The following is a 26,823-nucleotide window of genomic DNA, read 5'->3' on the forward strand; positions in this document are numbered from 1 at the left end:
GTCAAATATGAATTAGATTCCAATAAGGGAAGAAAATTGAGTTAAATCTTATTGTTAGTTTTATTTAAAAAAAGTAACAGCTTTTACATCTGGCATCCCTAAGGTCTGATACTCAAAAGAACAAGGCTTTAGAATATGACATGAAGCCCCTTTTAAGTAATTTTAAAGACATCTAGATTAAGGCTTGGACACATGAAAGTAACAAGGTTTTTGAAAACTAGCATACTGTCCTTTATAATAATGAACACATCTAGATTAACAAAGGGAAGTAGATTTTTAAGACTACCTACCAGAAGGCATGATGTTCAAACCCCTTGGGGGAAAAATCTAGAATTGTAATATTATTTCAAAGGATCTCGAGCTCACTGATTTTCTGCTTCACTTTGCGTGTACAGCTCTGCAGAAGAAAAAACAATGTAATTTATTTATCATTATCACCCCAAGACTAATTTAAAAAAAAAAATCCCGGTGCTAACCAGGATCTCTTTCTAAAAGTTTATCCAGCTTATTTCCAAGGGGAATATCTATCTGTATCTCTGACACAAACAATGATAAAAATGACTGTGAACTGGCAAGACAATCAGGTGGCTACGACTGAGGGGAAAAAATGAAATCACAAGAAAAAATTAGGAATGATAGAAGGAAGTGGGTTAAATGATGAATTCAAATTCTATAGGGAAGAAATGGTCACTGATGTGGTGGTGAAATCAACATAAAAGAACTATCATACAGTAAGATATGAATCTGACCACAAATAAAGAAATGAACATCCATTATTCTGAATTCAGAAGCTCTACTGTGTTAGGTACAACATAAGAGGATATTAAATGTTAACTGTGGTTCTACACACCAACACCAAGTTGTGTAAAACCACTGTGATACATTCAGTGAATGTAAATGAGGAAAAAGATGCAAAATTTAAAACCCCTCAGAAACTGTACAAGCAAGGATTTTATATATAATGTAATATCTAATCAAAAGTACTTGCATCAAATGATACAGAAGGAAAAACAAGACTGACCATGTTAGGTATGATAAACAAGAATAGGCACAGACAGAGATGCAAACAGAATGCAATGAAAGTTGATGACAGAACATGGAGAGTAGTGGAAAATGAAAACAGATTTGAAATCGGAGAAGACAAAAACAACCAAATTGATAAGGTGAGAATCACAGACAGTAAATTAACTGAAATTGTACGCCTGGGGCAAAATGGAAGCTGTGATGGAAACAATGTACGAGCACATTTCATTATTTGTTGAAAAAAAGGAAAAAAAAGATTGGAGTTAAAAAGGGTCAAGAGTTTATGAGACACCTATGTTGACCAGAAAAAGGGATAATTTGACTCCAACAATTATGGATACAGATGTGTCACTGAGTAACCTTGACATGAAAGAAAAAAGAGTAAGTGGTAAAACCAAAGGAAGGGAGCTTGGAGATTAGACCCTACAATCCCACTTTGTTAAAAACTTTTGATATATATTAGTATAGGGCAACAACACAGGTTTTTCTAAAGTCTCTGATACTGGATGACCAGGCATGTGAGAGCAGACTGTGAAATTTCGAGATGCTTACAAAAGCAGAGGTTCAAAAGAGATTCAAAGGCCTTGGAAATAGTATTAGTCAGAGCAACAGGTAACCTGGTTGGAGGGATTAGAATGATCATCCTGCTTTGGGATAGGCTGTAAAAAACCATTTTCCAAAGAAAAGAAACAGTGGGTTTTAAGAAGATACAAAACAGACAGATAAGCCAGCATGAATGCAAACCGCCTAAGAATACAAGGAGGGATGCCATCTGCTCTATACACCTTACTTGTATCCAAAAAGAGAAGTACTCTTAGAGAGTATGAAAAGAGATTACAAGGAGGGGCATAAGCTGAGTAAAAGGTGTATTAGAGGGAAAAGAAAAGTCAGAGTCATCCAGGATAGAGTTTGAAGAAAGGGATAAATGAAAGCAGTTTTCACTTTGTGAAAATAATTAGAAATGTCACATTCTACATGGACATTAGAAACACATCATCTTTAGATGTCTTGCCATCATCTTTCTAAAGACTTTCTCTCACACCCTGCCTTTCTTACAACTTTATAGCTTATACAATATACAGTCAATATTCCTACTTCACTATACAAGTTAATTACTAATGTTTTCATTCTTCACCTACAGGAACCTATGACAACAAATGGTTAGCATCCATGCATAAGATACAATGCATACTTCATCATGTCATCATGCAGGCTTCTTGCACACAAAACATGCCCTCTTGTCTCATTAACAAAGATTCTCGAACACCTCTAATGGACTCACAGAAGTTTTTCAATACAGAACATAGATGCTACAGGCCAGTGAAAATTAACTTTCTGTGTAGGGATCAAAAATCCCTATTGCTTCTTTCAGAACTTCTTTTACATCTATGTATAATCATAATTCTTAGGCCAGAAAAATTAACTTTTTGAGATGGGATTTAATCCTCCTATTGCTTCTTACAATATTTTTTATCTTTCACATCAATATAAAGGTCTGTGGATGGAGGATCAGGTTTTGGGGCATTATACATATCTGTGATAAATTATACAAGACAACTAGGGTTGATGTGAACATATTTGGCTATTCTTCATTTGTTCTGGGCATTGCCGTATTAATACAGGAAATATATATAAAAAAAATATGTGCTATTATGAATCTTTTGAAAAACAAATGAATCATGTCAAAGCAGTCATTAGTGAATACATGTCAGCTATCAATGCCAAGTGTTCCTGGACACTACCTTTGAAGTTGTAACATAGAAAGTCGTAAGTCACATTTGACGACGCTTAACATTATAAGCAGAAGGTAAGGAGTATAGGATCATGGAGAACATTCCCATGTCAAAGGAACCCATGCCCAACTTTCTTCAATTTCTACATAGAAAATGGCCTTGAAGCTGAAGACGAGCCAGAAAAGGGGTTCTGTGGTTACAATAACTTTCAGTAGTAGAAATTCATTAATTTGAGGAAACTTGAGGACTGCTTGAGTTATGTTGCATATGTGGGCATAGCAACAGTACAAACGACTTTGCAATGTACGCACTGTTTATAGGAACTAGCCATCTACTGGAGAATTTCTCTTGCAAATCACCAATGGTCAACTCTACATGAATCATAGTTCTACTAAGGACAGTGGTAAGTTGTACCATAACCTTTAAAACAGAAAGCCAACTTGATAGTGAGATATACACTATCTATCTATCTCTGAAGCCTGTTTCCTCCTGGAATTCCATAACTAAGGAACTCCAATACCATTACTTGGCCATTAGTGCCTCACCCTTAAAAGGCTACAAGCAGAGGGCAAGTCTAACATAGTGTTCGCAAGGCTCCTACCTAATGTGCTGCCAACGACTTCTACCTAATACTCCTAACTAAATGTTCCTACCTACTACTTCTATCTATTGCTCCTATCATTATGCCAAAAGCCAGGGCTAGCACACAGCGCTCACCGCAGGAAAATCTAGTTACGAAGAATGAGCTGTGTGAGTTAAGAGTTCTGTGTAACAAGGAGAGATTGTATGTGTGTGGACAGAATGCCAGAAGTCCATGTGAGGGTGAGACAGAAAGAAAAGGCAGCTACCTGGGTCAGAGGAGTGCACTTGACAACCACTGAAACACTGGTGCACTATGCAGCCATCACTAACCCTCCCGATACCCCAGCGGGTAGTACTGGTAATATACCTCCCTGATCGTACGCTGCCAACCAACTAGTACCTATCTATCTATATCTCTGATGCCTGTTCCATTTAGGAACTCCCTCAAGGGAGTGGCCACAGCAACAGAGTCTCCATAACTTGTGAATGAACTCTAGTGCCACTTCTTAGCCTTTTGTGCCTCACCCTTTAAGAGGCCACTGGCAGAGGACTAGTCTAGCCTACTGAGACAAATTACCACAAACATATATAAGTGTTCATGTAATGTTTATATATTCTAGAAACATGAATAATATCATAAATCATTACTTACCGTGAGAGGATAAGTTGCACCATCACCATGGAACAGTGCGTTTGTTCGATGATAGTACTTTTCAAGCTTATTGGTGAGTACCCACAGACTTTGTACAAGTAGCTCCTGCATGTCTTTATCTTCAATCAGCATTTCTAGACACTCCATCTAAAAAGATTAAACATATATCATTAACATGAGACCTTAAAAGAATAAGAATTTTGTTTTCCTTTCTCCAGTCAAGGACAAAAGTCCACATCAAGGCCTGACCTTAATTGAAAAATAGAGAGAATTATGAAAGGGAAAAAGAAAAGACAAGGGAAAGTATCAATGAACTTTGGAGGAAATGAAAAACCCATCTTTTAAAATGTGCCAGGTCACAGTTCTTGGGAAAGACATGAGAAGAGAGTTCCAAAGCTTTGAGGTGTACAGAAAGTAGCAGTTATCAAAATGGCACACCACTGAATTGCTGACAGCCACAGAGTAATCATGTGTAAGCAGACATTGTAAAGTAAAAGAAGTTACCATCTCTTAAGTAAACCTTACATACCACAATACTACACCAAGGTTTATTTCAAAATTAAAATTTTTCTGTATATGTCACTAAATGCTGACCTCTTATCATTTAAAATGAGAAATCTTAAGTATTTTTAACTAAAAACCTAACAAGTGTGTGAGGAGATGCTACATCATTCTTTCTTTTTCTTTCATACATGTTTCAAGCATTAGTGAGGCAGAGCCAGAAACAGACGAAGAAATGCCACATTGTCTCACATCCATTCTCTAGCTATCATGTAATGCACCAAAACACCAGTCCACAATCATGGTGTAGAGCACTACCCTATGATGTGTGTGAAGCAATGAAATGGTTCAACAACTAAATAAAAACTCACCTCCTGCAAAAGATTTATTTCTTTTGAAATGGGTCTTGGATGTTCTGACATATCAACTGTTGCTTCTGCATCTACCAATGGAGGTTTCAAAAACTCTGGAGGTGGAGAATTACATGAACTCGGTGACAGACTTTGGGAATGAATACTACATGATGAACTTTCAGACATATAGCCGCAAGAAGGACTATGGGATCTTCGGCTCCGAGAATGTGAGCGATGAGTGTGTGATTGATTCTTTGGACAGCTCCTTGATCGTCCATGTGATGAAGATCCATGTGAACTGAAAAAAATTAGACGTTCATATATATATTTGTACTTATATGCAAGTTTCATTAAACAGCCTGAAAATCCTTTTCTTTCTGTTAAACTTGCTCACTGTTTCCTGCATTAATGAGGTAGCAGCAGGAAAGGCTGAAAAAGGTCTCATTCGCTCATATTATTCTCTAGCTGTCACATGTAGAGCATAGAAACCATAGCCTGGAAATAATTATTTTAATTAGTTATCAGTGTTTCTCTTCTAAAGCACTTTTTTCTTTTAAGTGTCTAAATGGAGCCCAATGAGGTTTCTATTGGATTTACCAATGTTTTGCAGGTAAGTGGGAAATGTACAAGAAAAAGAGTCAGAAGGTCAAGAGGGAAATGCAGGAGTTGAAACAAAGAGCAAATGAGAGCTGGGGTGAGTGATTATCAACAAGCTTTTCAAAGAATAAGAAAATATCATATAAAGAGGTGAAGAGTGCAAGAAAAACATGAGCACAAATGAGAACATCAGTGAAGTGGGCAAATGGGAAAGTGGTAACATGCAGAGATGAAATGCAGAGAAGTAAGTACTGGCATTCTGTCCACAACATACAATCTCTACTTGTCATACGTAACACTTGACAACACTTGACTCATGCAGCTCATTCTTCATCACTAGATTTTCCTGTGGTGAGCACTATGCACTAGCCCTGCCTTTTGACAAATTGGTATAAGCAGTAGGTAGGAGCATTCGATAGAAGTAGTCATTAGAAACATTAGGTAGGAGCCTCTGCAAACACTGTGCCCTTTGCCAGTAGCCTGTTAAGGGTGAGGTACTAAAGGCTAAGAAGCAGCACTGGAGTTTAGTTGAGACTGCTGCTGTGGCCACCCCTTCAAGAGAGTTCCAGTTGGGACAGGTGTCAGAGATACAGAGAGATAAATATTTGAGTGGATGGGTCTTTCTTCCTGGTGCTACCTCGCTGGTGTTGGAAATGGTGATCAAGTATAATATTATATATAGCACATATACATTCAAGGAGTGCAAGCATTCACCGGAGACTGACAAAAGCCCCGAAATAATTACTTCATATCAATACTTCAATAAATCTATTTATTACATTCATTAACATACATTGTTTATCTCAATTGTCAATTCCTGGCTTTCCTGTTCAGACATACTGCAGTGAGAATCTTTTACCCACATATGTACATCTATATTATTACATAACGGCAAGAATCCCTTCTGCAGCCCCAAGACTGCACTACAATCAACAGCAGGAAAGGAATGGTTTCCTATGGAGAGACAGGTTCATTCCTGAGATTTTACTCCAATGATACATCCTTTCTATAGGTGACTTTTCACTGAGCATAACTACAACCAGGTGAAGTCAGGAACTACCAGTACATTTATAAATACACATACCTTTAGTTATCAATGGCAAAAGTACATCACTTACCTGGAATATCCAGATGTATCACCAACCATGTACGGTAGCAGCTGCTTTGCTGGAAAGTAACAAACTTTTAAAATCAAACATGAAGTGGAAAAAGGTAAGGTTCTAAGTCTAATAATGACAATATGACATATCTTTAAAATCATGATGCATGATATTGTGGATTATTCAAGATATGGAATCTATCCGTGATAAAATCTTTCTTCCATACTTTTTCACAGCTTCCAGTATTAGTGAGATAGTGCCAGAAACAGATGAAGAAAAGACTTCATTTTCTCACATACAATCTCTAGCTGTCATGTGTAATGCACCAAAACCACAGCTCACTATCCAAAGCCAGGTCCCACAGACCTTTCCATAATTTCCCCTACCTGCTTCATATACCTGGTTCAGCCCATTACTCCCTGTATGCCACACTGGTCTAATTCACTCTATCTCATCTGCGTATTTCACCCACCTACATGTTCGGACCTCGAGCACTGAAAATCTTATTCACTCCATCCTTCCTTCTTCAATTTGGTGTTCCCCTTCTTGTCCCTTCCACTTTCAACATTTATGTCCTTTTTGTCAATCTCTCCTCACTCTTTCACTCCAAATGTCCAAACCATTACAGCACACCCTCTTCAGCTCTCTCAACCATACTCCTCTTATTACAACTCCCTCTTACCCTATTATCATTTACTTGATCAACCCTTCTCACATCAACAGGTGTCCTTAAATATTTAATTTCCAACACATTCCCCCTCTTCCACACATTCTCATCTATGGCCATCTAACACCATCAGGACTACTATACCTACAAACACTCATTTTCACCTCCCCAGATTGTGATCTCTTTTTTCATGCATTTCTCAATGCTTCGAGAACCTTTTCCCCCTTACCCTATACCTTATCTTAGCTTCTGGGGTTCAATTCACTGCCATGTCCACTTCCAGGTATCTGTAACGCTTTACTTCCTCCAAGTCTTCTTTTTTCAAACTCACATACCAACTAAACTGTAACTTTGCACTACTTAACCTGAGGACTGCTTTTATCTATATTTACATTAAACTTTCTCCTTTCACACACTCTCTCATACTCATACACTTTTTCACACAGTTTCTCACTCGAATCAGCCACCAGCAAACAACGAATGACTTACTTCTTAGGTCCCCTCATACCCAAAAGTCTTCATACCTACCCTTCTCTTTAGAAAGAAGTAATAGGTAGGAACATTTTGGCAGAATTATTAGGTAGAAACATTAGGGAGAAGCAGTAGCTAGGAGTATTAGACAGAAGTAGTCATTAGGAACATTAGATTGAAGCCTCTGCAACACTGTGCTAGACTTGCCCTCTGCCAGTAGCCTGTTAAGGGTAAGGCCCTAAAGGCTAAAAAGCAGCACTGGAATTCTTTAGTTATGGAGACTCTGTTGCCATGGCCACCTCTATGAGGGAGTTCCAATTGGAACAGGCATCAGAGATACTGATAGACAGTTTGATCAAGTAATAAAAGGGAAAGAAAGAAGCGTGGTAATAAAAAAAATGTGGTTGATAAAGCTGGAGAGGGTGTGCTGAAATGGTTTGGACATATAGAGGAGAGGTTGAAAAAGAGGATACATGCATCAGAAGCGGAGGGAACAAGGGGAAGGGGAAGACCAAATTGGAGATGGAAGGATGCAGTGAAGATTTTGAGTGGCTGAGGCCTGAGCATGCAGGAGGCATGCATGGTACAGAGTAAATTGGAATGATGTGGTATACTAGGGTCAATGTGCTCTCAATGGACTGAACCAGGACATGTGAAGTGGCTGGATAAACTATGGAAATGTGTATGGGGCCTGGCTGTGAAGAGGAAGCAGTGGTTTAGGTACAATGCACATGACAGGAAATGGCTGATCAAGGAAAAGCCAGTTGACAGCAGCAAGCCAAGTTGTATATTTCTATTTGCATTCATGATTCCTACGAAATGAGCTCCAAGCAGCAGGTAGAAGGGGCAGTGACATCAGCCACATGGTAGATGATGACATGGTAGGCCTGTTAAACAAGTGAGTGGCTCCAAATATCTCAGGCTCATTCACAAAGAGTAAGCAAAGGCTGGTGCCACCTTACTAAATTATGAGGGTAGGATGACTCTGACCCATATATTCCCAGGGAATATATCTCAAGCTAGCCAGGCAGGCCACAGACCTGGGAAATTCTTATTACCATCCTCATACAATTATATAAGGATATTGAGATTGCTATAATTCCAACAAAACAGTTGGAGCCTAATTACTACTTGCATTTTCAGCCTTCACAGGGTTAACCCAACATAGCAAAGAATGGACTCATGAAATCACATAAATATGACAACAGCAAACCAAGCTTGACATGATATCAGCTATCAAACACTCCTACGATCCCATTTTGTTGTTCACAGAGGCACCATCAATATTTTTCTTTTACAACCCTCTCATTTTCTTTCAAGTTCCATTCAGTATATAAGTGGTCCCATTTATGAATGATCTCTTATTCAATTTTGTTCCATTCATTTTGAGATCTAACCTTTTTAGCTTCTACTGGAATTCTTGACTTAAAATTCACTTGACTATTAAAATGCTATTACATTCAGGTAACAGTTACTACATGACCTCCATGTAATACTGGCCAGCATCACTTACTGAAATCAACAATCGGTGAATGGATTTTTCCTTCATACTCTTCATACTGTTGTGCTGTTTTATCAAACTCAGCAAGTTGTTTGTTAACATATCCAAACTTTACGTCCTGTAAAATGGAGATATAATCACTGAGACACTTCATAAATAATCATGAAGTACCAGAATTTAAGATAAATTCCACAGTATGGCTATTTAATACTTGTATAGCCCAAAGGTGAGGTGCCTGAGGACTGGTAAAATACAGACTGTGCTCATATATAAAAGCAAAGAGGACAAGTGCAAATGCTTGAATTACATGTAAACAAGTCTGTTGAGTGTATAAGCAATGCCCAACAATGAGGTAGGTGTAAGGTGGGTCCATGGCAATTATAATGATGCAAATCAGTTTACCCCACCTAAAATAGTGTTGGTGTCTACCAATTTAGTTGACACCCTCTACGGAGAGATGTGGCAACATTGCTGTGCCAGCATACTACATGAGACCACCTGTGCAGCAGTGTAGATGTTGCAGGAGACAGGAATACCTTGTTGTGTTCTCTTATGTCCTGGATTTCTGTTGTAATTTTCCATGGTCATACCTCTACCACCTACTATGGTTAGGAATATTTTCCTTCCAAGTGATGAAACAGCTTCTGTAATTACACTTTACAAGGGAAATAAGCCACTTAAGGAAATTTCTAATATCACCAGTGTGAACTAGAGACCGTTACAATGATGGGTGAAGAAATTTGATAATAGTGGCATTACCAACATATCACTGAGCAGTCTAGGGTTTTTCCTTTTAATTCTTTTGAACTCAAGCATATATCTGCATCCACTTGACACTTAAGAACATTCAGAGACTGTGGAGATGCTTTTCTGGCCTTCCCAGGCCGTTTCACATGGCTCAGTGCAGTGGCGCCGCTGCTTTCATCAAATTTCTTCACCCATCATTATAATGATCTCAAGCTCACACTGGCAATATTGGAAATTTCCTGAAGTGGCTTATTACCACATAAAATTCAACTACAGAACTATTTTGCTACTTGTAAGGAGAGTATTTCCAACCATGATTGGTATTAGAGGTACGAAAAGGGTAAATCAATGAAGATTCATGAAAAAAAAGGAAACATAAGGCAATTCCCATCTCCTACAGCAGCTCACTTGAGGGCGCCAACTTCATTGGTAGACATGAACACTCCTTTAGGTGGGGTTAAGTGATTTGCATAAATATATTTGCCATGGACCCCCCTCATACCTACTGCATTGTCAGGTACTGTATGTATGTAACTAACTACCCTAGGAAATGGCAATAAAGTGAGAAAAAAAAATTGAGAAAAAGAGAGAAAAAATCTGGAGAAAGTGGAATGCTTTTGATGCCTAGGAGTAGATAAAACAGCAAGTGGAACAATAAGAGCTGAAGTGAGCTGTATGATGGGTGTAAGGAGAATTGATTGAACAAGAAATGATAGGGTAAGAAAGAGGTGCAGTAATAAAAGTGTATGTGGAACAGCTGAAGAAGTGCTCAAATAATCTGGACATAAGCAGAGGATGAGGGAGTAAAGGATGAATAAGAGAGCATAAGTCAGAAATAGAAGGAACAGGAAAAAGTGTGAAATCAAGGGGGAGGTGGATGAATGGAGTCAAAGATGCTTTTGATGCTTGAGGACTAAACATGCAGGAGGGTGTAAAGTATACAAGGTTTTATATAAAACAGATTGGAACAATGTAGTTTACAGGAAATAATGTGCTGCCAGTGGGTTGAACCACAGCATATGAAGCATTTGGGGGAAACCATGGAAAGGTCTCTGGTGCCTGGTTGTAGATAGGGGGCTTGGTTTCAGTGCATTATACATGAAAGCTAAAGAGTGGAAGTGAGAAAATGAGGCCATTTCTCCATCTGTTCCTAGCGCTACCTTGCTAATGTGGGAATTGGCGAACATGTATGAAAAAAATCATACTTGTTCACTGCTTCTGTGTTAACAAGGTAGCAACATGAAGAGACAAAGAAACAGCATCGTTCACTCACATCCACTCTCCAGCCATCACGTGAAATGCTCTAAAACCACGACTTCCTGTCCACAATCAGGCCCCTACGACCTTTCCATGGTTTCTTCTAGCTGCTACATACAGCCCACTTCAGTCAACTGAAAACACATTGCCCATTGTATACCGCATGTTTATAATATATAATGGGAAAATTCTCTCCCAATACTTCATAGAAACCAATGTTTATAATCTATTTCATTTCCATTCCTAATCAAATATTTAACTATTCTCATGAAATTATTTTTTTTTTGGATAACTTACAACTGTGTCAAAATTGCCTATTCTTCCCAAATAAATCATATCCTACCATGTATTTCCTGGTGTGTGCCTTGGAGATTAGGTGCGTGAACATTCTGGAAGATCGAATGCGTGTTACACTACTGTCTTGCTGACAAAGCTGGCAGGTGAAGGTCTCTTGTCCATTTACCACTTCCTTATAAACAAACTGCACACCTGCATCCATTTGGAATAATAAAAAAAAAAAAATTCTATGTAAGATGACTTAAATGTTATCAACTTGCATACTCAGCTTTCAGGAGACTATCAACATGAAAACAACCAACAAACACTACACAGCAAAATAGCCAACACAAAATGTCCATCATACATTATCCTAATGCCTTGCCACAAATTTCTCCCATTAACCCAAGTACACCATCAACACATGTTAGGAATATTTCATTACCATTGGTCCTGCAGAACAGTGGAGAAAAATAAAGAATAAAGAAGTTTAACAGCAATTTACTGAAAACAGGTAATCTTTACTATATTAAGATATAAGATATAAAGATGTAAAGAAGCAAAAATCTTTGAAAACTGATACAAAAAAAGTTATTCTTATCTAAACAAAAACTATGCATTATAAGGACAATACTGGAGGTATCCATTCTCCAGTCCATTAACTTTCTGCTGACTGATGGAGAGTTTTCCTGCATTACCATCAGCTGTAGGCCATTTATCCCCACACTAACACTATCCATGGGTATACCAGACCTAAACATCATAAAACACAAAAAGAGGAATAGGAGCACGGAGAGACTCACCCAGCCTCAGCGATGTCTGAACAGGAACTTAAGGTAGAAGGACCCATGTGGTTATACACAGATGAGAAACCTATTGAACAAATGAACTTCGAGAAGCATCAGGTCTAACAGAATCAAAAGATACTGTTCTAGGGTAAATGAAATCTCATACAGGCAATCCTCTATGTCAAACATACTATCATAACAAACTGGAATGACAGTAATCAAAACTGTAAGCCCAGATGAAATATATCTGAGGACAATGAAATAGGTGAAGAATTAAACCCCTGACTGCTCTTTCCAATAGGTCACTTGTTCTGGGGAAAGTTCTGGAGGAATGGAAGTCTGCTAATTTCCACCCACATTAATGAAAGATGTGTGGATCAGGTGTTTGCTTTGAAGAATGTATGTGAGAAATACTTAGAAAAGCAAATGGATTTGTATGTAGCATTTATGGATCTGGAGAAGGCATATGATAGAGTTGATAGAGATGCTCTGTGGAAGGTATTAAGAATATATGGTGTGGGAGGAAAGTTGTTAGAAGCAGTGAAAAGTTTTTATCGAGGATGTAAGGCATGTGTACGTGTAGGAAGAGAGGAAAGTGATTAGTTCTCAGTGAATGTAGGTTTGCGGCAGGGGTGTGTGATGTCTCCATGGTTGTTTAATTTGTTTATGGATGGGGTTGTTAGGGAGGTAAATGCAAGAGTTTTGGAAAGAGGGGCAAGTATGAAGTCTGTTGGGGATGAGAGAGCTTGGGAAGTGAGTCAGTTGTTGTTCGCTGATGATACAGCGCTGGTGGCTGATTCATGTGAGAAACTGCAGAAGCTGGTGACTGAGTTTGGTAAAGTGTGTGGAAGAAGAAAGTTAAGAGTAAATGTGAATAAGAGCAAGGTTATTAGGTACAGTAGGGTTGAGGGTCAAGTCAATTGGGAGGTGAGTTTGAATGGAGAAAAACTGGAGGAAGTGAAGTGTTTTAGATATCTGGGAGTGGATCTGGTGGCGGATGGAACCATGGAAGCGGAAGTGGATCATAGGGTGGGGGAGGGGGCGAAAATTCTGGGGGCCTTGAAGAATGTGTGGAAGTCGAGAACATTATCTCGGAAAGCAAAAATGGGTATGTTTGAAGGAATAGTGGTTCCAACAATGTTGTATGGTTGCGAGGCGTGGGCTATGGATAGAGTTGTGCGCAGGAGGATGGATGTGCTGGAAATGAGATGTTTGAGGACAATGTGTGGTGTGAGGTGGTTTGATCGAGTGAGTAACGTAAGGGTAAGAGAGATGTGTGGAAATAAAAAGAGCGTGGTTGAGAGAGCAGAAGAGGGTGTTTTGAAGTGGTTTGGGCACATGGAGAGAATGAGTGAGGAAAGATTGACCAAGAGGATATATGTGTCGGAGGTGGAGGGAACGAGGAGAAGAGGGAGACCAAATTGGAGGTGGAAAGATGGAGTGAAAAAGATTTTGTGTGATCGGGGCCTGAATATGCAGGAGGGTGAAAGGAGGGCAAGGAATAGAGTGAATTGGAGCGATGTGGTATACCGGGGTTGACGTGCTGTCTGTGGATTGAATCAAGGCATGTGAAGCATAATGAAAAAGAGCAATTGATATCATACATCAGATTTATAAAATCATTCAATAAGTTCCATATCAAATGCTACTAACTAGCATGATTTTTTTATGACTGCTCATGTCTGACGAATCTGCTTGATTTATCATAGAATATAACATGCATAATGAAAAAGAGCAATTGATATCATACATCAGATCTATAAAATCATTCAATAAGTTCCATATCAAATGCTACTAACAAAAGTTATGCCACATGGTATATATAGGGTTGTGCTTCAGTGGTTAGAATGAATATTTGTTTTAGAAAAAATAAAAATCTACTATGCAATGGTACATATGTTCCCTCTCCTACTCTGAAAGTTTTATGCTGTGTATGCTGTTTTCATTGACAATATCATCCCATATCTAACTGTCAAGAGCAACTCTAAAATCTACAATTTAATTGTGCTGATAATGAACAACATTGCATGTAGTGCTGAAAGCTACCTCAAAAGCAATCTGTCAGTGACCACTTGTACCAAACTTTTTAAATTCAACACTTTTAACAAGATCCTCCTCTGTAGCTAGAACAATTCTATGATGTTCTCATCATGATCAAGTTTCTCAAATAAGTGGATAAGGGTAACATCATGCAAACTGAGGAAGAGGCAGCACTCAGAGCTACTGGAAAGTCCTTGATGCTGGTGCGTTAAAACATCCACAATTTTCTGCTAACTGAACATATAGTCTTTTGTATACCTTTGGCATTTTTGTAGGTGTCTAAACTAGTCTTCCTGTTATTTTCTTTCAAAGCTTATCTTACATTCAAACACAAATGAAGTCATTATTACTCATGGCTAAGACATTTTTCATCATTGGATTAACATGATCTTTAAAACAAGCAAAATACCATTTTCTACTTTACTTCCCCTACAGAGTGTACCTGGAATTACAAACTCAACAAAATCTCTGTTCTTGATATCTGACCAGTATTCAGAAATACTGAGGAGCCTTCCTAAACCTCATAGAACGAAAAGTTGAATAATCTATTACTGGACTAAACAAAGTATTCCTGTTGGCACGTAAATAAAGAAAATTAAAAGCCTTACCAAGTATGGTATGTGAAGAAGAATCAATCTCCTCCTCAAGTGAACCTTCTGTAAAGACTCCTCGTGGCTCATTATGAGGTCGACGTTGTATGATGCCAGTAAGGTCTGGGTCCTTTGGATTTAGAATTCTTTGTCGAATCTACCAAAAAAGTTTAAGACACGATATAATTTTTCATTTGTTTTTAGTGACCCAAAAAACTGGCCGCCTCCCCCATATATTCTTAAAGGTGATACACAGCTTAAGGTTTATTGTGGATACAAGCATATGATGCTCTCAGGGTAAAATCATCATATTTTGGGTCATCAGGATTGGTGTTTCTACAGCTGAGAGCTCCAGCAAATCTTAAGAGACGGATGTTCTATCTTTACTCTTCCTGACTGCCACCTTATTTTTGTAGTTTCGATTATGGGCACTGTATTTCTTCCAACCATGCTTCAAGATGGTTGGTTCTTTCCTTTCTAAGCAGGAGAAAGCCCAAATTCTCACTTGGAAGCAAGAAAATGTGGGAACACGAGATTTACAGGTTCACTGGGTGCTCATAACATACAATCAGGTGGTTAAATCCTGCCAATGCCTTGCCTCAATCAGAAAATCAAGACCCTATGGACCCAAAATAATGGACCTAGAATCCTTCAGGAATGTTGCCAGTTCTATGCCCACACATCTTCAGATAGAAATAAAAGCCAAAGGAAAAATGACAAAGTACTACAATGTGTGACAATGCCTTTGAAAAAATATGGGGAGGCAGACAAGGCTTTCCATGGACACTATACATTATTGGGTACATAAACTATAAAAAGTAAGAGAGAACTGAGCCATGACCACCTAGTATATAACAGCACATTATGGTTGAGGTCACCATTAGTGTTATAAGAATCTTAAGCTATAAATGCAAAGGAAAGGAAAAGGGTGGATGTACTGAATGAGATGATCAAGTAAGTAATGGCGGGTAAAAGAGAGGAATAGCAATAAGAGAGGATGGCTGATATAGCTGAAGAGGGTGTGCTGAAATAATTTGGACATATGGAAAGAAAGAGTGATGTGTGGTTGACAAAGAAGATATATGTCAGAAGATTTTGAGTAACTGGAGTCTAGACAAGCAAGAGGGAGAAAGGTGTGCACATGATAGAATGAAACAAAGGGATGTGGTATGCAGGAGGTGGCATGCTGTCCGTAGACTGATCTAGGGCACCTGAAGAAGCCAGACAAAACCATGGAAAAGGTCTGTGGGACCTGGTTGTGGATAGGGAGCCATGGTTTCGGTATATTACACATGACAGCTCATGTATGGATGTAAGCAAATGTGGTCTTTCTTCGTCTGTTTTCTGATGCTACTGCTGATGCAAGACACGGCAATCAGGTGAGGGAAAAGAAGCGAATGTATATGTTTTTTCTTTTCCTTCATGCATTTGTGCTGTTTCCTGTGGGCTGAGGTGACATCAGGAAAGGATGAAAGTGAGCAAGTATGAATATCTACATGTGTATGTACATGTACATGTATGGAGGATCATGACTGTGAACATCACATCATCACTTCCCCAATCATAAATATCAAATCCTGAAAGATGAAAAAAACCTGTTTCAAGCAAAAGAACTCTTGGAGTTTCAGATGCAATAAGTGAAGTGCATCTGGATAAGGAATTCATGTTCATACAGATTTAGATGGTATAATAGGAAAATTCTTCATAACACAATGTTACTAGTAATCAATTAGTAAGAGTGTATTTCCTTAATATTCCTCTTGAGCCTTTCAAACTCGCTCTATAACTTGTAAGCTGCTGTTTAATATGTATCATTTTGACAATCTACCTATATATCTACCGAGGTCTCTGACACCCATTCCTTGTCAAGTGGCATCACCAAATATTACAAAATATTCAGTAATCAAAGCCTCTCTCCCCTTCCAGGGGCATATGAACTCACCATAGTAAGACATCTGGTTCATCTTTTTATCTACAAATATAGCTCACACTCTTGTGTACGTCCTTCCTGCTGATTCTGTGTGGTGTGCCATACTTTTTTGGTATGTGTGTGTGTGTGTGTGTGTGTGTGTGTGTGTGTGTGTGTGTGTGTGTGTGTGTGTGTGTGTCGTGTGATTCTCACTTGCCTTTTATCTTACCCTTCTGAGCAGTTTATTATCTCCCTATGTTTTCTTGTGTAGACTGCCATTCCAGCTTACCTTCATGTGTGGTCCGCTATTTTCGTGAGCGATGAAAGGGTCAAAGTACGTCAAGTCCTTGGAGCAGATCTGGAAAAAAATATGGTCTGAACCAGGGCATGTGAAACAAGGGGAGATTGTATAATTGTGGACAGGATGCTAACAGTCTTTATCATTCAGTATATAAATCTGTACAACAAACATGTCAAGATTTGGACATTAAAATTTCAAGTCAAGAGAAAAAAACCTGTTATTGATGTTAAACATACAAAAAAAATGTCACAATTCATATCAGTTTCGTATGGTTCTTTGACTTCCTACTGGGATGCAGTTTTATATCTTACACTCAAATTATTCTCTGGCCTGCTACTTTAACCTTTTTCATGGTGGTGAAACCAGCCAAAGCATTCTGTCATTAAGGAGGCACCAGGCATTTTCTATCGGTGATATTTCAATTTTGAACAATAACAAGGACGACCACTGCAACATTTTAGCTACGTCATAAAACTGTAGATAAATAACCAAACTGTTTAAGTTCTTGTTATCTTAGTAAAATTTTTGACTCGTGCAAAGCTATGGGTATTCCTCTGAACAAATACTGGGAGACAATACAACTTGCTCATAATTTTTCCAGAATTAACTGAATAACATTAACATATTATGCAATATGGTTACATGAACATACCTGACAACGGATAACAAGACGAGTAACATTCTGGTTATCCAGGTACTCAACTTCATAGCGATTTCCTTGAACTGAGTTGAACAATACATCTGGTGATAAACAGAATGATTAAAAGGATCATAAATATATGTCTGATATCAAATAACATTCTGTTTTTATACCTGTTTGTCATCTCCCACAGACAAAAGAATAGCCCAGTTTACTCACATTCAATGTATAATGCACTAAAACCATAGCCTCCTATCCACAGATAAGCCCAACAGACCTTGACTTCTCTTTTTTTTATTAATACATAATCACCATTTCTCACATTAGCAAGGTAGCCTTAAGAACAGAGGACTGAGCCTTAAAGGGAATATCCTCACTTGGCCCCCTTTTCTGTTCCTTCTTGTGGAAAATTAAAAACGAGAATGAATGAGAGGCTAAGATAGTTGGATATATAATGAAATTAAATGGACGAGGGATAGTGAAAATGATGATACTTTAGTAAAACTGATGGCATGAAGGAAGACACAACCAAGAGGAAAATGGAAACATTTATTGAATGAAGTCCTGAAGACATGGAGTATTTCCATTCAGCCCAATAAAAAATAATCACAGACCATGTGCAGTGGAGGCATACTGTGCATAAGCATAAATAAATAAATGCAAGTGTAACCTGACCACACATCTCTTGTGTAAAATGAGGAAAGTTAAAGAAAAAACTGAAAATGTGTATTTACATAAAAAAACTAACTCATTCTTACCGATGACTTCTTGCAGAGTGTAAAAATTATCAAAAGTATCATCAACTGTCCAGAAGTCCTTGTAACGAATATGTTTTTCCATTATCTCTTCTGCTTCTACCTGCAAATAGTGAAAATATTCCAAACCTTCTGTATATTTTTGTAAGAATATATTAAAATTAACTATGTAATAGCAAGAATAATGCAGTACTAAAGATATATGGGTCAGAGGTGGAGGGGACAAAAAGAAGCGGGAAACCAAATTGGAGGTGGAAGGCTGGAGTGAAAAAGATTTTCAGTGAACAGGGCCTCAACATGCAGGAGGGTAAAAGGCATGCACAGAATAGAGTGAACTGGAATGATGTGGTATAATGGGGTTGACGTGTTGTCAACGGACTGATCCATGGTTTACTCTGGAAGTTTCACATGCTCTAGTTGAGTCCGTTGACTGCATGTCGACCCCAGTATACCACACAACCTTCCAGTTCACTCTATCCCTTGCATGCCTTTCATCCTCCTGCATATTCAGGCCCTGGATCGCTGAAAATCAAAAATTTTTTGCTTCATTCTTCCACCTCCAATTAGGTCAACCTATACTCTTTGTTCCCTCAACTTCTGACACACATATCCTCTTTGATAACATTCTACAAGATCATCTGAATCACCCAAGGTATGTGGCAGACTATCTGTATGCTAAGGGTTTTCTATAACAATAACAATAGTAACTTACTCGCTTCATACTCCTTTTACTAACATGATGTCTTCCTGGAGCCATTATTCAATCTGAAAAAGATGAATAATTTTACTTCCTAAGGTACCTTCAGTTCCACACAATGGTTTTAACAGCTAGAGCTTACCACGAGTTTAGTAATACATAGAGCAACCAAAAGTTTTATGTGATACTTCAATCTTGAGTTTAGTAATACATAGAGCAACCAAAAGTTTTATGTGATACTTCAATCTTAAGTTTTGAATAAGAGAACATAATAATACTAGAAACTTGGTTAAACTATGTCACATTAAAGAACAGTCATTCATTGACACATGCATAAAGAAAAGAACAATATAAGACCAAAAACAGCTTCACAAACTGATAATTATCTTAAATAAAATTTTTTTGCACTAATAGTAGCAAGCGTCTCAACAAACTCGCTTCAAAACAGTGATACAGATATAAGATATACTCTATGGTGCATATATCATAGAGCAATCCTTTATAAACACTGCATATAAAAAAATGTAAGATAATAAAGACGCAACAAAAGTTAATAAATCATCGACAGCATTTAGGGACTACCAGCAGTATGCATCAAAAACAAACTTTAATGGTGATGCTGTTATGGGATTTACTTTCCCTTTTTCATATTTTCACAGTTCCCTACGTTTGAGAGGTGACACTGTCATGTAATGCACTAAAATTATTTCCTTAAAAGAATGATGACACTAGATATAGCATCACAAAATGCTGCTATCATAGGCATTCGCTTCCTAAAATCATAAGAAATTGTTCTAACAGATTATTTGGAATCATCTGGGTGTTCATTATAAACTAAACTGTTACATTATTATAATCATTACTAAATTTTTCCCTAGGGGCAAAAGGGATTCACAAATTGATGTGGCATGTGCACCAATGTGGCATTGTAATGATTTAAGAAAAAAATCGTAAATTTTTACCCCCCCACAATATATGAGTACATCACATGCACAAAATGACCGCATATAAAAAATCAAAACATTTTATAACTAACTGGGAAAAGTAAGTCAAATTTCAATGGCTACTAACCCACTTTTCCACTATTATCATAAGGCATCTACACGTAAACTGAAGTGTTATGCTACAGCCTAATTAAGTATATCAGCTTACTTATTGTATATATAACCTTTACATGAATTTCTTTCATTTTGTAACATGAAACAGAAATCTGAAGATCTTATTTTGGTCCACATTATGATCAACCTTTCGCAAGTAAAATACGTCATTTAAAGCAATAAAGATTTTTTATATCAAGGAAAATGTAGAATAAATCAATACAACAGGATGCCATACAGTTGTAAAACATATGACCCGACAAGCATTCACCTTGAAATCAAAGTTATACCAGAAATATACCAATATTATATTCGTCAAGGAAAATGTATGGCGAAAGCGGAAAATCTCACGTCACATCCAACATCAACCTTAAATTCACTTCAAGTTCAGTAAATTCAGCCATCAGCTCCGCTGGGAAGCTGTATTCATAATGTGTACTTAATTCTTTTAATCAGAAGCCATCATAACTATACACAGGAGATGAGGACAATGTAGCCGACATATTTCAAAATGTGAAACTAAACATTAATATAAGTCCCTCTGCCCCTGGGTGAAGTCTATAGTCTTAATAAGTTCTCTTAATGATTAATAATTACCTTTACTATTAATCTTATCGATTTTCTTAATCAGTCAAGCCATAACTGGATCGTTGATCTATTACTCGTATGATCTAGTCAGTCGTCCACATCAGCCTCCCTAAGTCAGGTATTATGTACACTAATAACACTTTAATATAAATTCATATCATACATATATGGTGGCCTATAAACTAAAACTTTACTAAAAGTCAAAATAATTTCCATTAAACTTGAAAATCCTGAACTTTTGAGGTAAGTGAAGGAGACTATGAAGACCTAACCCAAGTTCACAATGATATTTTACACAAAAATATTCAGTTTCCATTTAACAATGGACGTCACTAGGACATGATATACATTCATCTTCCACATGACACTCATGCACAAGAGTAACACTTGACGAAATGACATTTAGTAATGAAATAACGAGACAAACCTGGTGGAGTGGTTTGTTTACGTCTGACCGCCGAGCTGGTCCACCTGATGATGATAACCAGACCAGAAACACCTGAGCGAGCCTCCCGCCCTCACCAACGACACAGGCGCCCCTGGCGGTCTGATGCCCAACTATAATCCTAAGTCGTCTATAGATAAGTTTAGGTATGTATGTATGTATGTATGTATGTATGTATCTATTTATCTATCTATCTAATCTATATATATATATATATATATATATATATATATATATATATATATATATATATATATATATATATTAAGTATAAATATGTACATGTGTATATATGAATGCCTATATATAGACATTATGTACACTAATAACACTTTAATATATATATAGGTATTATGTACACTAATAACACTTTAATATAGATTCATATCATACATCTGAAGCGGGGGTTAGCGATGCTCTTTCCAGTGTGGCGGGGTAGCAACAGGAAAGGATGTGGGCAGGCAAGTGTGAATGTGTAAGTGTGTATATATTTATGTCTCTATTATGTATATATTAATATGTATATGTACGTATATCTGCGTATATGGGCGTTTGTATACATGTGTATGAGTGGATGTTTCCAAGTGCTACCTCGCTGTCGCGGGAAACAGCGATTGTGTTTTGTATGTGTGTGTGTGTGTGTGTGTGTGTGTCTTTATCATTATGTATTTATCATACTTAACTGCCGTCTCCCGCGTTGGCGAGGTAGCGCAAGGAAACACCAGGAATGGCCTAATCCACCCACATACACATGTATATACATAAACGCCCACACACGCACATGTACATACATATACATTTCAACGTATACATAGACAGACATATACATATATAAACATGTACATATTCATACTTGCTGCCTTCATTAGGGCTTCAGCTGCCCGTGCTGTCTTAAATAACATAAAAAGAAAAACAAAATGTTCTTTGCTCTCTTCTTACTCTGCTGCATGAGGGAACCCACCCTATTATTCCTACTTGTTGACCTATCTTTTCAGTCAACCTCAAATGGGGTTCAAGCTTTCTTGCAGTTCCAGAACAAATTTACTCATCCTTCTCTTTGATCTATGCTGAAGCTGAAACTGCCACAGAAGTGTAGACGATTGGTGATGCATGAACCCCTTTCTCTACAGCCATTTTGTTTCTTAGAATGTTTTTCTTTACAAGTAGTCATTCAATTGCTCTCTTATTATTTATGCCAGTATTTTATATACTGCATTTGTTAGAGAGTGGCATGTAGTTCAATGCAGTTTCCAATTCCCCCTTCTTAAATAAAGGAACATTTGCCCTCTACCACTTCTTTGGGACTGCACCTTCCATTAATGACTCATTGAACAACATTTCTATGATCTAGCAAGTGCCTTTTATAAATCTTTTCAGCACATATGGGAAGACCTCATCAGAACCATGGGCTTTACATGGTCAGGTTGTTTTCACAGTCTAATCATGTCACTCCTGTTAACATATGTTCCAAGACTTCCTCCCCTTACCACCATAGTAATGTTGGTGCATTGTTATACTCTACTGGTAAAACACTTTTGAACTTACTCAACTTCACATATTTCTTTGTCATCCTCAAGAATTTTTCTCACGTCCCTTTGCATGATTAGTTGTTCTTACACCAATAGTTTGTTTCTGATGAATTTGTGTAAAAGTTTTGGATTGACTTTTGCATTTTTTTTTTTCAAATTCTTTCTGCTTCTCCTTCCTTATGTTACAGTACCCATTCCTTGCTCTCCTGGATAATTTATATATTGACTGGCTGCAGTGTCTTTTATATCTATGATATGGTCCTGTGTTGAAGACTTTGGAGTTTAGTTAGTTATATATATGACTAAAGAATTCAAATCATATTTGTGAAACATGACTTTTTATTTCACAAACCAGGATAACGCCTTTGGAAAATTTAATAATTTTGTCTCTATTTATCATTTAGAACACTCAGCAGTCAATGTGTTTACAGGCTTTTACTGTCTTCTATCAACCCAATAGGGAAATAAAAGAATCTAAGATTATTTACAAGTATATTTGATAATCATCATTCATTCAATAAATAATACAGCATAGGCTTATCATTTATTGCCAGTGATATAACAATTTGAGAAATGAAATTTCAAAAGAAAGGCATATAATAATGACCATATAAAAAAATGATCATTTCAGATACAAAACTGTCTTTGAAAGTTAAATCAGTAATAGTGCATACTTGTATGATACAAGGAATATTTGAAAGACATGAGCAATTATCATCCTTGTACAAGTCATATAACATTAGTTTAACAACGTTTTATGTTTAAAATGTTATATACATAACATATCAAAGATCAGACTTAGAAATGACGGACAGGATTTGAAGAAAACTGGACATATACATTACAACAAGTATTGTTATCATAGTTTGGTAAAGAGGATACACTAAAATTGACTGAAAGTCTGAAAGGATAAATTGACAGATCATGACTTGATAAGAGAATCTAAAATATTTGGGAGGGTTAGACAAAGATGACAGGAATGATTACTGATACATAAGCCGTCGAAAAGTAAGAGCTTACTGCTTCACTAAAGGTTATGATTTATTAGAATATGATTCCACAGTAGTGGCAAAATTTGAAGCAAAAACAACTTAGTAGAAACAATCTACCCAGCCTTCCCTTTTGTCTAAGACATAGCTCACTTCCTATTACAAAGCAAAGGGACCTGTTACACATGAACTCCTTTTCCTAAAACAGTACAGTTTCTCACTTAGGTAATTTCTGCTTTGTTGAAAGTAATCCATTTGCTTTTTAGTAATACCTTCCAGAACCTTACACAACATCCTCGTTAGTGAGGAGGTTCTTGGTCTCCTTCCTTAAAGATAGTATAATGTTTGCCTTTTTCCATTCCCTTGAGACTCTGTCTCTCTCTGGTGATACTCTGAACATTACTTCACATGGTTGTAGTTTATTAAGACATCTTCAATATGTATGGTGAAATATCATCAGATATGAGCCTTGTAAGGGTCTAGTCTTTTCAATATTGTTAACATCATTAAAAGATCTATCAATGATATCCAGAATATTTCCCTTTTCCATCTCTCTGGTGATAAGGCTACTATGTCCTTCTCTGTGAAAACTCTTTAGAACTTGTTATATAGTTACTCATCCTCCACAATTTTTCCCTATGAATCCCTTAGCCTAATTAGCACTTTCTTATCTGACAAATGACTCCTGCTGAATTTATGGAAAAGTTTTGGATTTTCTCCTGTTTTGTTCGTAATATTTTTTTTCAGAGTTTCTTTGTTCCTTCTTTATCATCCTGCCATATTCATTCTTTGCTCTCATACTTTGCAAAAGCCAGCTGTGTGTGTGATTACTATTTGTGTGTTATAGGGGTACAGGCAACACAAGTGTAACCCCATCTCTTTAACTTTGTATATATTTACCATGTCTTGCTACAGTCTATGCACACACACCCTCTCTTTCCCTTAACTATACCTGTGTGTGTGTGTGAACATAAGGATGTATGTGAGTGAACTGAAAGGCTGTATGCACTTTATCTATCCCATAGAAGATGATATGAATTTTAAGATACAGAGATAAACAGAATTAACCAATTCTTGAACAAAATGAGATTCAGGGGTGACGTGTTGTTGTTGTAGCCATAGCTGTGCTTATTTACAAAGCTCCTGACCCTTAGGTATATGGCAACATCTACAAGTCATTCCCAGAGATCTACTATAGAGGACTTACTTAAGAGCTGATGGAGTTGGATGAAGGTAGGGCTACAGGGCTACTGGCTATTAAATGTAATTTGGTGTGAGGGGTTATTTGGCAGTACAGGAAGAGCTGGAGAAGGATGCCTTCAAATGATGTTTTTGTCATTCACAGCAAAGAAATATGCCTTCTAATACAAGAGGTACAAATGACACTCATCCTCTCATGTCTTCAACATATGTTAGACCATGATGAAGGTATAAATGGCCTACTCCGTGGGGATAGGTGACAACTATAAAAATTCTTATATGGCTCTACTGTCATACATGATAACACTTCAAGATGAGTTGGAAAAACATAACCAAGCAGCATACAAATAGACTGATAAATAAGCAAGTGAAGTACAGTGGTTGAAAATGTTTCTATAGTCAAACAGTGATTCAATGTAGAACAATGGAAACAGATTACGGATCTAATGAGGAGAATACGACAAACATAAAATCACAAGCATGAATGACACTTACATCAGATAAGGAAAACAACAATAAGTATTCCCCTTAAAGATATAAAGCAAAAATCACAAATAGGTGTATTCCCCTTACATATACAAAGCAAAAATCACAAGTAGCTAATAATCATTTCCTATTTTTAGTATATATATTCTGATCAACAAAACACTAGCACTTGCAGTTTCTATCACAGTGTAAGAAAATATTTTAGAAAAAGCTTAAAAATTTGTACATTAATAAGGCTGAAATGTTGCATGTTGTATCAATACTGCAACCAGACTTTAAGCACCATATATCACAAATTTGACAAAATGGTGAGTTTTGAAGGCTGTAAAATTGTTTCTCTCCAAGGTGGTGTCCTGGGAGCTTTGACAGAATCTCAAAGTTTTCTGAGGGTTAGAACCTCTAAACCAATGCCTTTTGGTTGGGTAAGTGCTTCCCACCTTTCATTAACCACCTATGAAGTAGCTATAGCCTAAAGCTTGGTCTAGGTCTGTTCTTCTGCCATTAAGTAGCCTTCATTTGGCAATGACAATATCCTTCTGGCTGACTCAGTGGTCATGCTGCTTGCATTATACTTCCTGGATTACGGATAGCACCATGCTGGGGGGTACCACTGGTTTTCAAAAAACTAAGAAAAGGTAAGGTAGGGGACAGCAAAATGGAAAATTACTTGCAGGACACAGTACTGGAGGCAAACAGTTTTTCATTCTTCAAAACTCATCTTTCTCTCCAGGGTCTGTTTGTTCCACAAGCTTGAAAAGCAAACCAACATCCCTGCTGTATTCCACTTATTACATTCGACCATTCTGATACTTGACCATTAATTACCCTTCTATAACCACTCAACCAATCTTTTAGCTATTGAAGTATATTCCCATCTAAACAATATGACTTAACATTTGCAAGTAATCTTTGATGTAGGTGTTTATCTAATGCTTTCAGAAAATCTAAATATATGATATCAAGCATTTTACTTTCATCATTAAAGTTGATTATGTCATAACAGAAATTAAGCATATTTGTCAAACATGAAGGATCTAATTGAAAACAATGCTGAGAATCAGTGATTACAAGATGACCCTTTAAACAATTTACAATCTTGTTTCAAATGATAGTTTCCTTAAGTTTATCAACTAAGGACCTTAATCTAATTGTGTAATAACCAGACAGTTTACCAACTATGGAACTTGATTACCATTACTGAATACCAATGTTACATTTAGCAGAATTCCAATCCTCTGGAGATTTTCTTAAAGCAAGCAACTTTTTTAAACCAGCAGTAAAGGGCTTAACTATATCACTTTGGGCTTCT

General features: G+C 37.2%; 1 protein-coding gene across 2 annotated transcripts; it reads right to left on the reverse strand.

Moving 5' to 3' along the window:
- Positions 1–46: 46 nt before the first annotated feature.
- LOC139748106 (uncharacterized) lies at positions 47–21,388 on the reverse strand. 2 transcript variants are annotated; one of them, XM_071660742.1, is made up of 12 exons: positions 21,293–21,388; positions 19,196–19,248; positions 18,487–18,586; positions 17,741–17,829; positions 17,077–17,145; positions 14,897–15,035; positions 11,528–11,673; positions 9,193–9,298; positions 6,560–6,608; positions 4,863–5,142; positions 3,991–4,137; positions 47–397 (listed from the first exon to the last, which is right to left on the reverse strand). In XM_071660742.1, the coding sequence occupies exons 2-12, from the start codon at positions 19,238–19,240 to the stop codon at positions 347–349; spliced, it is 1,221 nt and encodes a 406-aa protein (XP_071516843.1). In that variant the 5' UTR covers positions 19,241–19,248; positions 21,293–21,388; the 3' UTR covers positions 47–346. The 2 variants fall into 2 exon arrangements, with proteins under 2 accessions (XP_071516843.1, XP_071516844.1); XM_071660743.1 differs by lacking the exon at positions 21,293–21,388 and adding an exon at positions 20,875–20,916.
- Between the last annotated feature and the right edge of the window lie 5,435 nt (positions 21,389–26,823).

This window comes from Panulirus ornatus, chromosome 72 (genome assembly GCF_036320965.1).
Source record: "Panulirus ornatus isolate Po-2019 chromosome 72, ASM3632096v1, whole genome shotgun sequence".
In the NCBI taxonomy this organism is placed as follows: Eukaryota; Metazoa; Arthropoda; class Malacostraca; order Decapoda; family Palinuridae; genus Panulirus; species Panulirus ornatus.

Bases quoted from the DNA above. Each gene is read 5' to 3' on its own strand.
- LOC139748106 (XM_071660742.1), bottom strand. From the start codon at position 19,240: ATGGCTCCAGGAAGACATCATGTTAGTAAAAGGAGTATGAAGCGA. The intron at 11,674-14,896 runs GTAAGGCTTTTA...AAATGGATGCAG, and splicing joins TTCTTCACATACCATACTTG to GTGTGCAGTTTGTTTATAAG. The intron at 9,299-11,527 runs GTAGGATATGAT...TCCATTTTACAG, and splicing joins CACACACCAGGAAATACATG to GACGTAAAGTTTGGATATGT.